We start from the raw sequence: 12,572 nt of genomic DNA on the forward strand, positions 1-12,572 counted from the left end.
TAAAAAAATCTATTAGTCTTATATTGCCCTGGAAGTTACAGAAATATGATGTGTTTAAAGCAAGGCGAAAGAATTTTAAAAAGCCTATATATACATTCTTCAGGCGTGGATTGGATACCTTTTTCCGTCGCGCGCTGCTGGAAGGTCCCTGTAGAGGCTAATGGCGGACGCCGGCGGATTGGCGATGGCTTTGGCTTAGGCCTTCAAGGGACTAGCATCCAGCGAATACCTGCGCCATCCTTCTCTCTCTAGGGTAAAGAAGTGGCCTCACGATTTCCCTGGCCCTGAGTAATTGGACAGCGACCACGTAGGAGGGTGCCCGACACTTTGGCGGGAGTCTCGGACAGTGTAGGCCTCAATGGTTCGGGCATGGGACCAGGAGGTGTAGGGGAATGCTTGGGGTGCGAGAACGACTTTTTGGGATCTTCTGGTCCAGTCCAGAGTAGGAACGACTCCCGGCTCCTAATAAGACTTCTAGAAATTTTCTCCTTTGAGACTCGAGAGGTGTGAGAAGGAGCGGCACATCTCCTGCTGTCTCCAGAGTAAATGGCTCCTACGGAGACTAAGCTTGTTAAAAGCATAAATAACGGGAACAGTCGTTGACGCTGGTACTCTGGTTTGAGTGTGTTTTGGTAGTTGGGCAGTTTGTTTCGTCCTCTCAGCCTCAGATTTGTCGTGTGCAAAATAGAGGGACTATAGTCAGTATCTTATCTTGAAGCCTAGAGCCTAAATGCGATGATGTTCCCTTGGAACACGGAGAAGGGATGGAGTGAGCAGTTACACAGGCTTCTGGTAATAATCGCAGAGAGGAGAGAGGCGTGGGTAAAGTTGCAAAGCTTACCAGGTTTTGGGCGTTAATGTTTCCTGTTACATGGTTCCTAAACTACTAGGCTGATCTGTCTCCAGAAAGTGCTTTCCTCAAGATAAAAATACGCAAGATAAAAATGTAGTTGGAGAACCTGGATCCAATTAGGTTTGGGGAAATTGAATACCTAGGTTTGTAGTGGATAGCATCTGTTAAAAAAGAAGGGGGAAAATTGAGTAGGCTCCCCTGATCAACTACAAAAGAAAGCAAGCAAGCAAGCCTGGCGGGAGCTGTTCAGGGTTTCAGTAGCCTGTGGTAGTCTTCTTCTTTTTTTTTTTTTTTTCCTGTTTTCCTGGAAGAACATTATATTCCTTTTTTTTTTTTTTTTTTTTTTTTTTTTTTTTTTGGTACAGTGGAGTGAATTCAAGGGCACTCAGCCACTGAGCTACATCCCCAGACCTTTTTTGTATTTTATTTAGAGACAGAGGCTCACTGAGTTGCATAGGGCTTTGCTAAGTTACTGAGGCTGGCCTTGAACTTTCCATTCTCCTGCCTCAGCCTCGGAGCTGCTGGGATTACAGGTGTCTGCCGCAGCCACCGATTTATATTTCTTAATCTCAAGTAGGAAAGTTTATCTCAGAACCAGTTTCTAGCCTGGAGGATTGATCTTGTCACCTTGATTTTGTGCAGCCCAGACAGTTACAAGAACGCTAGTCTTGTTTAACAACAAAAGCAAATTTATTGACCAGTGACTGAATTTCTGAAGATCCTTTGCGTTTGCTTCTAAATAATTACATTGGGGAAAGATCATTCGGTTTATTTTTTAGTGATATCCGTGCATGGGTGTAGTTTTAGGTAGTTCTTTGTGGCAGAGATACCTCAGTTTGTGCTGTCTTCAGTGTTGTCTGTTGAGAAGGAATTCTTTTTTTGTGACTATATCCCTTTAGGGAGGCCTATTCCTGGTGTTGCTGGAGTTCAATTTGGTTTTAGTGTTTGATGGAGATTAGGTTTAGATATTGAATTCTAACTACTCATAGGGGATGTAGCTCAGTGGTAGTGTGTTTGCCTAGCATGTGTGTGTCCCTGGGTTCCATCCCCAGCAAAAAAGAGGAAGGAAAGGAATCCTTCTCAGATATAAAGCCATATAAGAGATGCAAATGAAAAGTAGCCCCAAGACACCAATTTCTATTTCTTAGTTTAGCAAAGGTTAAAAAATGTTAACATCACTTTGGCCGATTATGGGAGAAGATGAATTCATGTTGCTGGGCTAGTAAATTCGTTGGGTCTGTTTGAAAAGCAGTTTGGCAGTATCTTACCAAAATTTCACATGTATGAACCCCTTCAGTCTATGACTTAACTTCTGGGAATTAATCTTAGGCATAAATTCATGTACATATAAATGACATATATGAAGTACTTGTGGCAGTGTTTGTAATAGAGGTTGGAAACAAGCTCTTTATTAGTGGAGTATTGGCTAAGTGAATTATAATATACCCATTTAATGGGATACTTGACATCTGTAAAATAAAAGTGAGAAAGCCTTTTATTGCTACCTCAAAGTAGTTAAATAACAAAAAAATCAGTGGTAGTATAGTGTGAGTATATAAAATATAGTTCCCAACCTTTGGTTAAACAGAGGAGCTAGAACCGTATAAATATATGTGTGTGTGTACATATAAAAGTATGTGGAAGGATACAATTTAATTTGTTAAAATTGATTCCCCCAGGGAGAACTGGATGGCTACGGAATAGCTTAGAGTGAGTTTTTTTTTTTTTTTTGCTGTGCTTTTTGAATTCTGAACCATTTGAACATATAGCCTATTAGAATACAGTTAAACATAGACCTACTTAGTTTTTTGACAAAAAAGTAAACGATGTTACAGTGATGTGAACGTATCTTAGCTCCCTGTGTTTCACCTCTTGGCTGTATGATCATAGGCAGTTGATTTAATTTCTGAGCCCCAGTGTCCTTATCTAAAATAAATGTAAAAACTGCATACTTTTCAGGATTCTTGTGAGATTAGAAGTGAAGTATATAGTGTGGTATCTGGTATGTAGAAGGCACTTTTAATTTCACAGTGTTTTTCAGTAGGCCTTATTCTACTGGTTCTGCCTCCAACCAGAAATTCTTATACAAAAATGTCTGTTAAAATAATAATTTCCCAGCTACTTTTCTGTTTTTTATGTGTCCTTAGCTTGCTTTGACTTGACGGTTGGTATAACCAAGTCCTAGAGTACTGAGTGGCTTAGTTTTTTTGCCATCATGTTCCTGTACAATTTGACCTTGCAGAGAGCCACCGGCATCAGCTTTGCCATTCATGGCAACTTCTCTGGTAAGTTCTCTAGTTACTATTTTTGTGAATTGAAATGAATTGTACATACAAACAGAGAAACAACATGTATCCCATTTGTTTACAATAAAAAAATAAATAAATAAAAAAATAAAAAAAAAGAAAGAAATGAATCGTACATTATTTTGCTTGCATTCTATGGAGGTAATGTCTTCGATTTATAAGAAGGTAATTGTTGGCAAATGTGAACAATCCAAATTTGGCAAATTAAACTAATTCCAGATGCATTTCTTAGTTCTGTGTATAATGATTTTTACCAAAGATGCACATTTCTTGGCTATTTACTTGGTGCCAGGTTGATTGTGTATTGCTGTAAGACATAACAAGATGTGTAAGTCCTGATCCTTGATTCTAAATTTGACATCAGTATGGATAAAAAGAATGTCTAAAGGTGTTTGTCAGGTTACCAGAGAGAATAGTGCTTTTTTTCTTGTTATTTCAAAAGATTTTTTAATTCTTATTTTTAAAGGGAACGTTGTACCTTAGCTTGGTGCTTTAAGACTTTTGTGCAAGAGAGAAGGGGAAGTGTAATTTAAACAGAAATTGCTGCTTGTGGAGAAACAACATTTGCCGATATTTTGTTTTTGGTATTGGGGATTGAACCCATGGGTGCTTTACTATGGAGCCACATCCCCAGCCCTTTTTTTTTTTTTTTTAAATCTTGAGGCAGGGTCTGGCTAAGTTAACTTAGGGCCTTCTGTGTTGCTGAGCCTGGCCTTAAATGGTTCTCCTGCCTCAACCTCCCAGGTTGCTGGGATTACAGGTGTGTGCCACTGCACCTGGCTCATTTGCTGATGGGGGATATTTTTGGAGAGATAAATTAAAAACAGATTGTGTGTGTGTGGGGGGGGGGGGATCTTTTTTTTTTTTTTTTTTTAAGTACCAAGAATTGAACCCAGGGGCACTTAACCACTGAACCACATCCCCAGTTTTTAATTTTTGAGACAGGGTCTTTTGCTGAGGCTGACCGCAAACATTCCATCCTCCTGACTCAGCCTCCCAAGTTGTAGGGATTATAGGTGTGTGCCACCACTCTTGACCAATTGTATGAAATTTTAAATATCTGATTAAGGAAAGAAATATTAGGCAGTAGAGTTACAGAAAATAAGCTACTAATGTGTATGAAAATAAAAACCTTTTCTTGCCATCATAGATTTGAACTTTTTTTGAGGGGCGGGTACTGGACACTTAAACCACTGAGCTACAACCCTAGTCGTTTTTTTGAGACAGTCTCTCACTAAATTACTTAAGGCCTAGCTAATTGCTGAGGCTGGCTTTGAACTTGGAATCCTCTGCCTCAGCCTCCTGAGTGGCTGGGATCACAAGTGTGTGTGCTACTATACCTGACTAGATTTGAACATTCGTAAGTTAATTTGTAAGTAATGCAGGGGGTTCATGAGTGTGTAGACAATTTTGAGGTTCATTCAAGTTCTTAAAGTAACTTGTAGCTGGACTTGGTGGTATACCCCTGTAATCCCAGTGACTTGGGAGCTGAGGCAGAGTCACAAGTGAGGTCAATCTCAGCAGCTTAGCAAGACCCTGTCTTAAAATAAAAATTAGGACTCCGGGTGTAGCTTAGTGGTAAAGCACCCTTGGGTTCAATCCATAGTACCAAAAACAAAACAAAACAAACAAACCCAGTGGGCCCCAACTTGTTTAATTATCCTCAGTGGCATTTCGATTTAGCTAGGTTACTTTTGAACTGTTTCTGGTTGTTTATGATCTTTATTTTTTGGTGATGTAGGAACCAAACAACAGGAAATTGTTGTTTCTCGTGGGAAGATCTTGGAACTACTTCGCCCAGACCCTAATACTGGAAAAGTACATACCCTCCTCACTGTGGAAGTATTTGGTGTTATTCGGTCACTCATGGCCTTTAGGTTGACAGGTGGCACCAAGGACTACATTGTAGTTGGCAGTGACTCAGGTCGGATTGTTATTTTGGAATACCAGCCATCTAAGAATATGTTTGAGAAAATTCACCAAGAAACTTTTGGCAAAAGTGGATGTCGTCGTATCGTTCCTGGCCAGTTCTTAGCTGTGGATCCCAAAGGGCGAGCTGTTATGATTAGTGAGTAACTTGCTTTATTTATGCTTTTGAATGAATCTTTGATTCTTATAAATGCTCAGTTTAGGACAACAATGCTGTGATCTTAGCAGGGTGCCAGTCAGATATTTAACCTGGATGAAGTTTGGCGTTTTATTTGGATTCAAGTTGCATTTTCTTTTCTTTTTTTTTTTTAATTGTATTTTCTTTTAAAATGATGGGAAAAAATCTTAAGGTACCTGTTTTACTTCTCACCTGTTGGAAATAGTTGTTTTTCAATTATCTGTGACAAAGACTGCAGTGAAATCTTAACTGTTATTAGAAAGTGAATGGTTGCTTTCATCATCAGCCTGAAATGATGATTCACATTCATGTCTCTTCTCTGAAAAATTCTTGAAGGAAATTCTGTGTATCTGATCAGGCCTCTAGAGGGCAACCCTTTTTGAGCAGTCACAAAATCATGAGGTCTAATTCAAAGAAAAATTATTTTGCTATTGTTTAGTTTCCCTGTGTCCTTAAGTCTAGGGCACATTAAACATTTTTGAAGTTAGTAGGATATTAAGATTCCCTTAGGAAAAGATGCTATTGTCTACTAACAATAGCAGAATCTTGAGTTACTATAATTGCAGACTTAGTGCTGGCTGTTAAAAAGTAATAATCTTTTAAAAAAAGTAATCATAATGTGAATTGAGCTGTTCTGTGGCTCATTATGTGGAAATCTGGTATGTGTTGTCTCCTTCAACTATAGGTGCCATTGAGAAACAGAAGTTGGTATATATCTTAAACAGAGATGCTGCAGCCCGACTTACCATTTCATCTCCCCTGGAGGCCCACAAAGCAAACACTTTAGTATATCATGTGGTTGGAGTGGATGTGGGATTTGAAAATCCAATGTTTGCTTGTCTGGAAATGGATTATGAGGTAATGGGGACTGTGTTTTTCTCCTGGTCTTCTTTGGATTTCTTCCAATCACCTGGTTGTCTTTCTAAAGTTGTTTTCTTTATTCAGATGGTAAATCTGTCCTGCTAGCAGATATCCATATTCCAAACGCCTTACTGAAATTCTTTGAAATATTTTAGAGCTTAACCAGTTGACTATATATGTAGTAGCCTTTGCTCTGATTTAAACAGTCTCCCTATGGGCTAAGGTATTTGTTGGGAAAAGCTGCATAAAGATGGTAAAGTTGTGTTTGGGATATTTTTTCAAAGGAAGATGGTGAAAGGCAGAGCATATCCATCTTTGTTTGATTGGAAGGTAGAAGAGAGATCCAGAATTTGGAGATAATGAGTCCTTGTTCTAGTTCTGCCATTATATAGTAGTGTGAACTTTGTCAAATCAGTTGTCACCTGTGGACCTCTGTTTCCTCATGCAAAGTGGAGGAATCCTGATGTCTTTTCCCAATCTACATACAAATTCTTTGGTTTTATGGTACTAATTGATTTTTATGCTACTATACTACTCTGTAGGAAGCAGACAATGATCCAACAGGGGAAGCAGCAGCAAATACCCAGCAGACACTTACTTTCTATGAACTCGACCTTGGTTTAAATCATGTGGTCCGAAAATACAGTGAACCTTTGGAGGAACATGGCAACTTTCTTATAACAGGTACTTTTCTTGCAGAGCTGCCCTGTACCCTTTTATTTGATCCATTTTTATGCCCAAATGTATTGGGGTTTGAAAAATAATCTATGTGTGGTAAACTTGAGTACCTTTTCTGTGATTCCTTGAGGGTAGAAATTGGTAGAGTGATAAAGTGTTGTATGGAGAGGAGTATCTAGCTCCTTTCATAATCTAATGGAGGTGGGCAGGAAAGGACACAACTTGAAATACTAATTACTCCTAGTTGCTGTGGGTGGGTCTTCGCACCCAAACATATTTCTTCGAAAAGATAGATAAGGGCTGGGGAGATTGCTTAGTTGGTAGAGTGCTTGCCCCAGCACCGCAAAAAAAAAAAAAAAAAAAAAAGATAAAATGAACAAACACAACAAGACAAAGCTCTGTGTCTATGAATGTGAAAACTAAGATGAATAGAAAGACTTTGAAACCCATTACCAAACTGATCCCTAAAGAATAGACTAACATCCATTAATGAAATAAGAACAGTTGTTAGGAATCTTTCCTGCAAAAGATTTCAGGTCCAGTATTTTCAGGGAACTCTTATTTTGTAGAAAATTTCATATTCTAAAATTTTATCACTTGCTATAACACATTACTGTATCTTTCACTTATGAGAGCTTTGTTCATTCAACAATTTTTTTTTCTTTTTTTGGTACTGGGGGTTGAACCCAAGAGCCCAGTATCTTGTGCATGCCAAGCAAACACTCTACCATTTAGCTACACCCATAGCCCCATTCAATAAGTTTTTATTGAGCTTCTATAGTCAGGATGTGCCAAGTCAGACTACTGGGTCCTGGGATTGTAGTGGTGAAAAATTGGATGTGGTACTTCCCTTCCTACAGGATTGAGTCTAGTGGTAAATACACCATCAATAATAACAAAAAATTTTTTGCCAGATTCTGTGCCAAGTGCCATAACATAAAGGAGTGGGTCCCTGACCTAGGACATGGAAGGGAATGCGTAAGAGAAAGCTTTCTGAAGAACTCTGAGCTCAGATCTGAGGACTAGGTCTGAACTAAGACCTGAGGGAGTTTCTTTTGCAGCATTCAGTAAGAACATACTTCCTTCGAAATGGAAAACTTAACTGGGATTGTATTATTAGAGTTAAAAGGCTGGGAGAGTGATCGTGATGAAGAGTTTTTGAAGTACTTTAAGCAGGCGAATAACCTGATAAAGAGGCACAGTTTAGAAAGGTTACTCCTTGTATTTTGGCTAATAGAATAGAGGGTATTAAGACTGTAAGCCAGGAAACTGACCAGGGAATTCTTTCAATAAGATATTGGCAGCATGAAAGCTACTAAAGAGGTAGAATCAGTAGGGCTATGGAAGGGAAGAGAATTAAAGGATGATACCCAGGTTTCTCCATTAGTCTGTTCATCAGTGATGGCATTCTCAGGTGGAGAACCCAGGTGGTGAAATAGGTTTGGAAAGGAACTTGAATTTATTTATGAATTTATGGTGTTTTTTTTTTTTTTTTTTTTTTTTTTTTGCGGTGCTGGGGATTGAACCCAGGGACTTGGCCTGTGGTATTTTTGAAGTGCCTGTAGGATTTCCATGTCTAGTAGGTGATGAGATTATATATCTGAACCTGAGTACTGTGTTCTGGGTTTGAATATAGAAGTTTTGGGAGTATTATTAAGGCTGAGATCACCCAGATCTTCCACATGAACACAAATTGCTCCATTCTTACCTTGCATGTTCATAAATAAGGGAGAAACACTTGAAATGTTTCTCTGCTTCAGGTACACTGTCTCCATCAAGTGGTGAAGGAGAGAAGTAGTTGAAAGTAAAAGTAATTTATGGGTATATTAAGTCATTGCTAAGATTTATTTTTTTCTTGACAGTTCCAGGAGGATCAGATGGTCCAAGTGGAGTGTTGATCTGCTCTGAAAACTATATCACCTACAAGAACTTTGGTGACCAACCAGATATACGATGTCCAATTCCCAGGAGACGGGTAAGGCCTTTGTTTACCATAAGAAGAAAGATTGTGTTTGTGAAATGAATTCAGCTTTTAAAACTGTAGTGTAGTCTCTTAGTTTATCTGTTATCAAGTTTTAAGTTTTTTTTGTAAATGTTATTTTTACAAAGCTGGTAACATGTTTTGGTAAAATAAAACATTGATGGAAATGCAAACTAAATTTCTGAGGAGTCTGGATAATTGTAAATTTGAAATTCCTGCAAGTTTCTAGTTTGAAAAATAGAGATATGTTTATTGGAAATAGATTATTGGTTTTTTTTTGCCCCTCCAATATTTTGTTTTGAAAAATTCCAACATACAGAATATTTTAAAACAATAGAACAGCTAGGTGCAGTGGTGCACACCTGTAATCCCAACGACTTGGGAGTCTGAGGCAGGAGAATTGCAAGTTTGAAGCCAGCCTCAGCAACTTAGCAAGATCCTAAGCAGCTTGGTGAGATTCTGTCTCAGAAGAAAAAAATAAATAAAAAGGGCTGGGGATATGACTCAGTGATTAAGTGCCCTTGGGTTCAATCCCTGGTACCAAAAAACACAAAACACAAAAACCAAAAGAACAATGAGTTCCTGTATGTCCTTCATATAGATTCACTTATTAATATCTTAACTACATTTACCTCTTCTTATGATATATCTGTACACTTTTTCTGGAAAATAAGTTGTAGGGTATCATGATACTTAATTCCAAATATAGTCTCCTAGGAGGTAGCTTCTGAAAACAAAGACATTGTCTTAATATAACCATTATTTTTGTGTGATACAGTTATCTTAGGTATAGTACATATTCAGATTTTCCTTGTTGTCCCCCAAAATTTCTTTCATAATTTGCCTTTAGTTTTTTTCTTTTTTTGTAGGGAGGTACTGGGGATTGAACTTAGGGACACTTGACCACTGAGCCTCATCCCTAACCTGATTTTTTATTTTATTTAGAGATAGGATCTTACTGAGTTCTTTAGTGCCTGAGGCTGACTTTGACTTCTTGATCCTCCTGAGCCGCTGTCTTTAGTCTTTAAATTTAGGAAATTTCCTTTCAACTTTGTTTTGTTCTTTTATGATAGTAACATTTTTGTGAATCTTGGCTAATTTTCTTAAAATTTGTCCCTTAGCCTATTTTTTTAATGATTATATCCAGGCTAATATTTTTGCTAGAGTTTTTACATAGATGGTGATATTTATTTCTATCACATTATGCATACATAATATTGATTTGTCTCATTGTTCATGCCAAATCGATCGCTTAGTTAAGGTGATACCTGCCCACTCTTCATTATAAATGTACCTTTTCCTTCTTGTAATTGGTATGGAATCTGGTGGTGGTCTATGAGATCTTTTCCCTGTGGGGAAAACCCAGGGTACTGTACCATTGATCTATATCCCCAACCCTTTTTATTTTTAATGTTGAGACAGGGTCTTATATAGTCGTTGGGTGTGACTTTGAACTTAAAGATCCTCTTGATCCTCCTGCCTCAACCTTTATCTTTTTATCCTGTGGTTTTGCTACTGATCTTTCTCCTGGATTAGTTACTAAATTCTTTCTCCTTACCCCTGAGAAAAAATTTAGTCTTTATCAGTCATGGAAAGTTAGTTGCTCATACATTTAGTGAGCACCTACCTGTTCCAGGCATTGTACTTGCTTTGAGGCAACAAAGAAGTATACAACTCACGAAGAGTTTATTCCAAGAATACAAAATGTTGGAAACATAAATAAAGCAAATCAAAACAAAAAACCCTGCTGTTCATGGTGGCGTAGGCCTATAATCCTAGCTACCTGGGAGGAAGACTGTAAATTGGAGACCAGCCTCAGCAACTTAACCACACCCTGTGACAAAATAGAAAGGGTAAGATGCTGAATTCCAGAAATAAGAAGTAACCATTTCTAAGATATTGTGTGCTTGACTTTGCTAGAATGACCTGGATGACCCTGAAAGAGGAATGATATTCGTTTGTTCTGCCACCCATAAGACCAAGTCAATGTTCTTCTTTTTGGCCCAAACTGAGCAGGGGGATATCTTCAAGATCACTTTGGAGACAGATGAAGATATGGTAAGTAGACCATTGATGAGGGGGAATATCTGTTGTAGTGTTGTTTGATTAAAGTTTCTACATTTTTAATATAATTAACCTATTTAAAAAAAAAAACCCACATATATATATTTAATAAAGCTTTACAAACCATTTATTCATTATAACTGCTCTCTTGAGATGAGGTAGGTAAGACAGTTAATATTTTACAAGTTAAAAAGTTGAAAACTTAGGATGCTTTAGGCTTGTATATGAATGTTTTCCTACTCTAGTTAATAGGTACCTGGTCCAGTGTGTAATGAGATTGAGCAATGTCACTTTAAGCGATTATTTTTAGGTGTGAAAAAGAGCAAGCTCTCCATGTCTATTGTTATTTATTATTTCTTTTATCCTTGGGGGAGCTCTGTAAACAATTGGGCTGTTTCCTAGATAGCTGTTTAGATAGAGAATTGGCAAACTGTTTTTTAAAAGACCAGTTAGTAAATACTTCCAACTTTTGTAATTCATACAATATCTCTGTCTCCACTATTCTACTTTGGTATTATTGCAAAAAAGGGGCCTTAGATAGTATATACACAAATTAAGCATGACTGACTTTATTTTTTAAATGTTTTTAGTTGTAGATAGACACAATACCTTGATTTTATTTATTTATTTTTATGTGGTACTGAGGATTAAACCCAGTGCCTCACATGCTAGGCAAGGGCTCTGCCACTGAGCCACAACCCCAGCCCATGGTTGACTTTTTTTTTTTTTTTTTTTTTTTAATTTTTTTCATACACGTATATAGGGTAACGTCTGTCTCATCTGTCCTTCCCATCCCCGCTGCCCCAGCCCTTCCCTCACTCCCCACTGCATAATACAAAGTTCTTTCATTCTTCCCTGACCACCCCCATTATGGATCAGCATCTGCTTATCAGAGAATACATTTCAGCCTTTGGTTTTTTGGGATTGGTTTATTTCACTTAGAGTGATAATTCTCTAGTTCCATCCACTTACCTGCAAATGGCATAATTTCATTCTTCTTTAATGCTAATGTTCCATTGTGTATATATATACCACATTTTCTTTATCCATTCATCTGTTGAAGGGCATCTAGGTTGTTTCCATAGTTTAACTGTTGTGAATCGAGCTGCTATAAACATTGATGTGGCTACGTCATCGTAACATGCTGATTTTAAGTTCTTTGGGTATAAACTGAGGAGTGGGATAGCTGGGTCAAATGGTGATTGCATTCCAAGTTTTCTTAGGAATCTCCATACTCCTTTCCAAAGTTGTTGGCACCAATCTGCAGCCTCACCAACAATGTATGAGTGTACCTTTTCCCCCACATCCTTGCCAACACTTATTGCTTGTATTCTTGATAATTGCTATGCTTACTGGAGTGAGATGAGATCTTAGAGTAGTTTTGATTTGTCTTCTTTAATTGCAAGAGATGATGAACTTTTTTTTATACGTTTGTTGATCAATTGTCCATGGTTGGCTTTTGAGGTGCAGCTTGTTCAACTCCTGGTTATATACTAGGGACAGCATTTTATTTGCTACTCAGTTTATGCTGTTTTATAGTAATACTGGATTTCTATGCCAAACTTCACTTGCCTATACACTAGAATCTTTTTTTCTTTTCACTCCAGGTAACTGAGATCCGGCTGAAGTATTTTGATACTGTGCCTGTTGCTGCTGCCATGTGTGTGTTGAAAACAGGCTTCCTTTTTGTAGCATCAGAATTTGGAAACCAGTGAGTAATTC

At 37.9% G+C, this 12,572-nt stretch overlaps 1 protein-coding gene across 2 annotated transcripts in view; it reads left to right on the forward strand.

Annotated features, from left to right (window-relative positions):
• Positions 1–124: 124 nt before the first annotated feature.
• The window catches only part of SF3B3 (splicing factor 3b subunit 3), a 47,375-nt gene continuing 34,927 nt past the window's right edge, over positions 125–12,572 (forward strand). The window contains exons 1-8 of one of the 2 annotated variants that reach the window (XM_079117086.1): positions 125–253; positions 3,001–3,138; positions 4,901–5,227; positions 5,952–6,124; positions 6,670–6,811; positions 8,668–8,780; positions 10,707–10,844; positions 12,458–12,561. In XM_079117086.1, coding sequence (XP_078973212.1) covers positions 3,069–3,138; positions 4,901–5,227; positions 5,952–6,124; positions 6,670–6,811; positions 8,668–8,780; positions 10,707–10,844; positions 12,458–12,561 — 1,067 coding nt within the window. In that variant the 5' untranslated portion in view covers positions 125–253; positions 3,001–3,068. Of the gene's footprint in view, positions 289–3,000; positions 3,139–4,900; positions 5,228–5,951; positions 6,125–6,669; positions 6,812–8,667; positions 8,781–10,706; positions 10,845–12,457; positions 12,562–12,572 lie in introns of both variants that reach the window. The other variant, XM_079117085.1, reaches the window with a different exon arrangement.

Source organism: Sciurus vulgaris (assembly GCF_902686455.1).
Source record: "Sciurus vulgaris genome assembly, chromosome: 17".
NCBI lineage: Eukaryota > Metazoa > Chordata > Mammalia > Rodentia > Sciuridae > Sciurus > Sciurus vulgaris.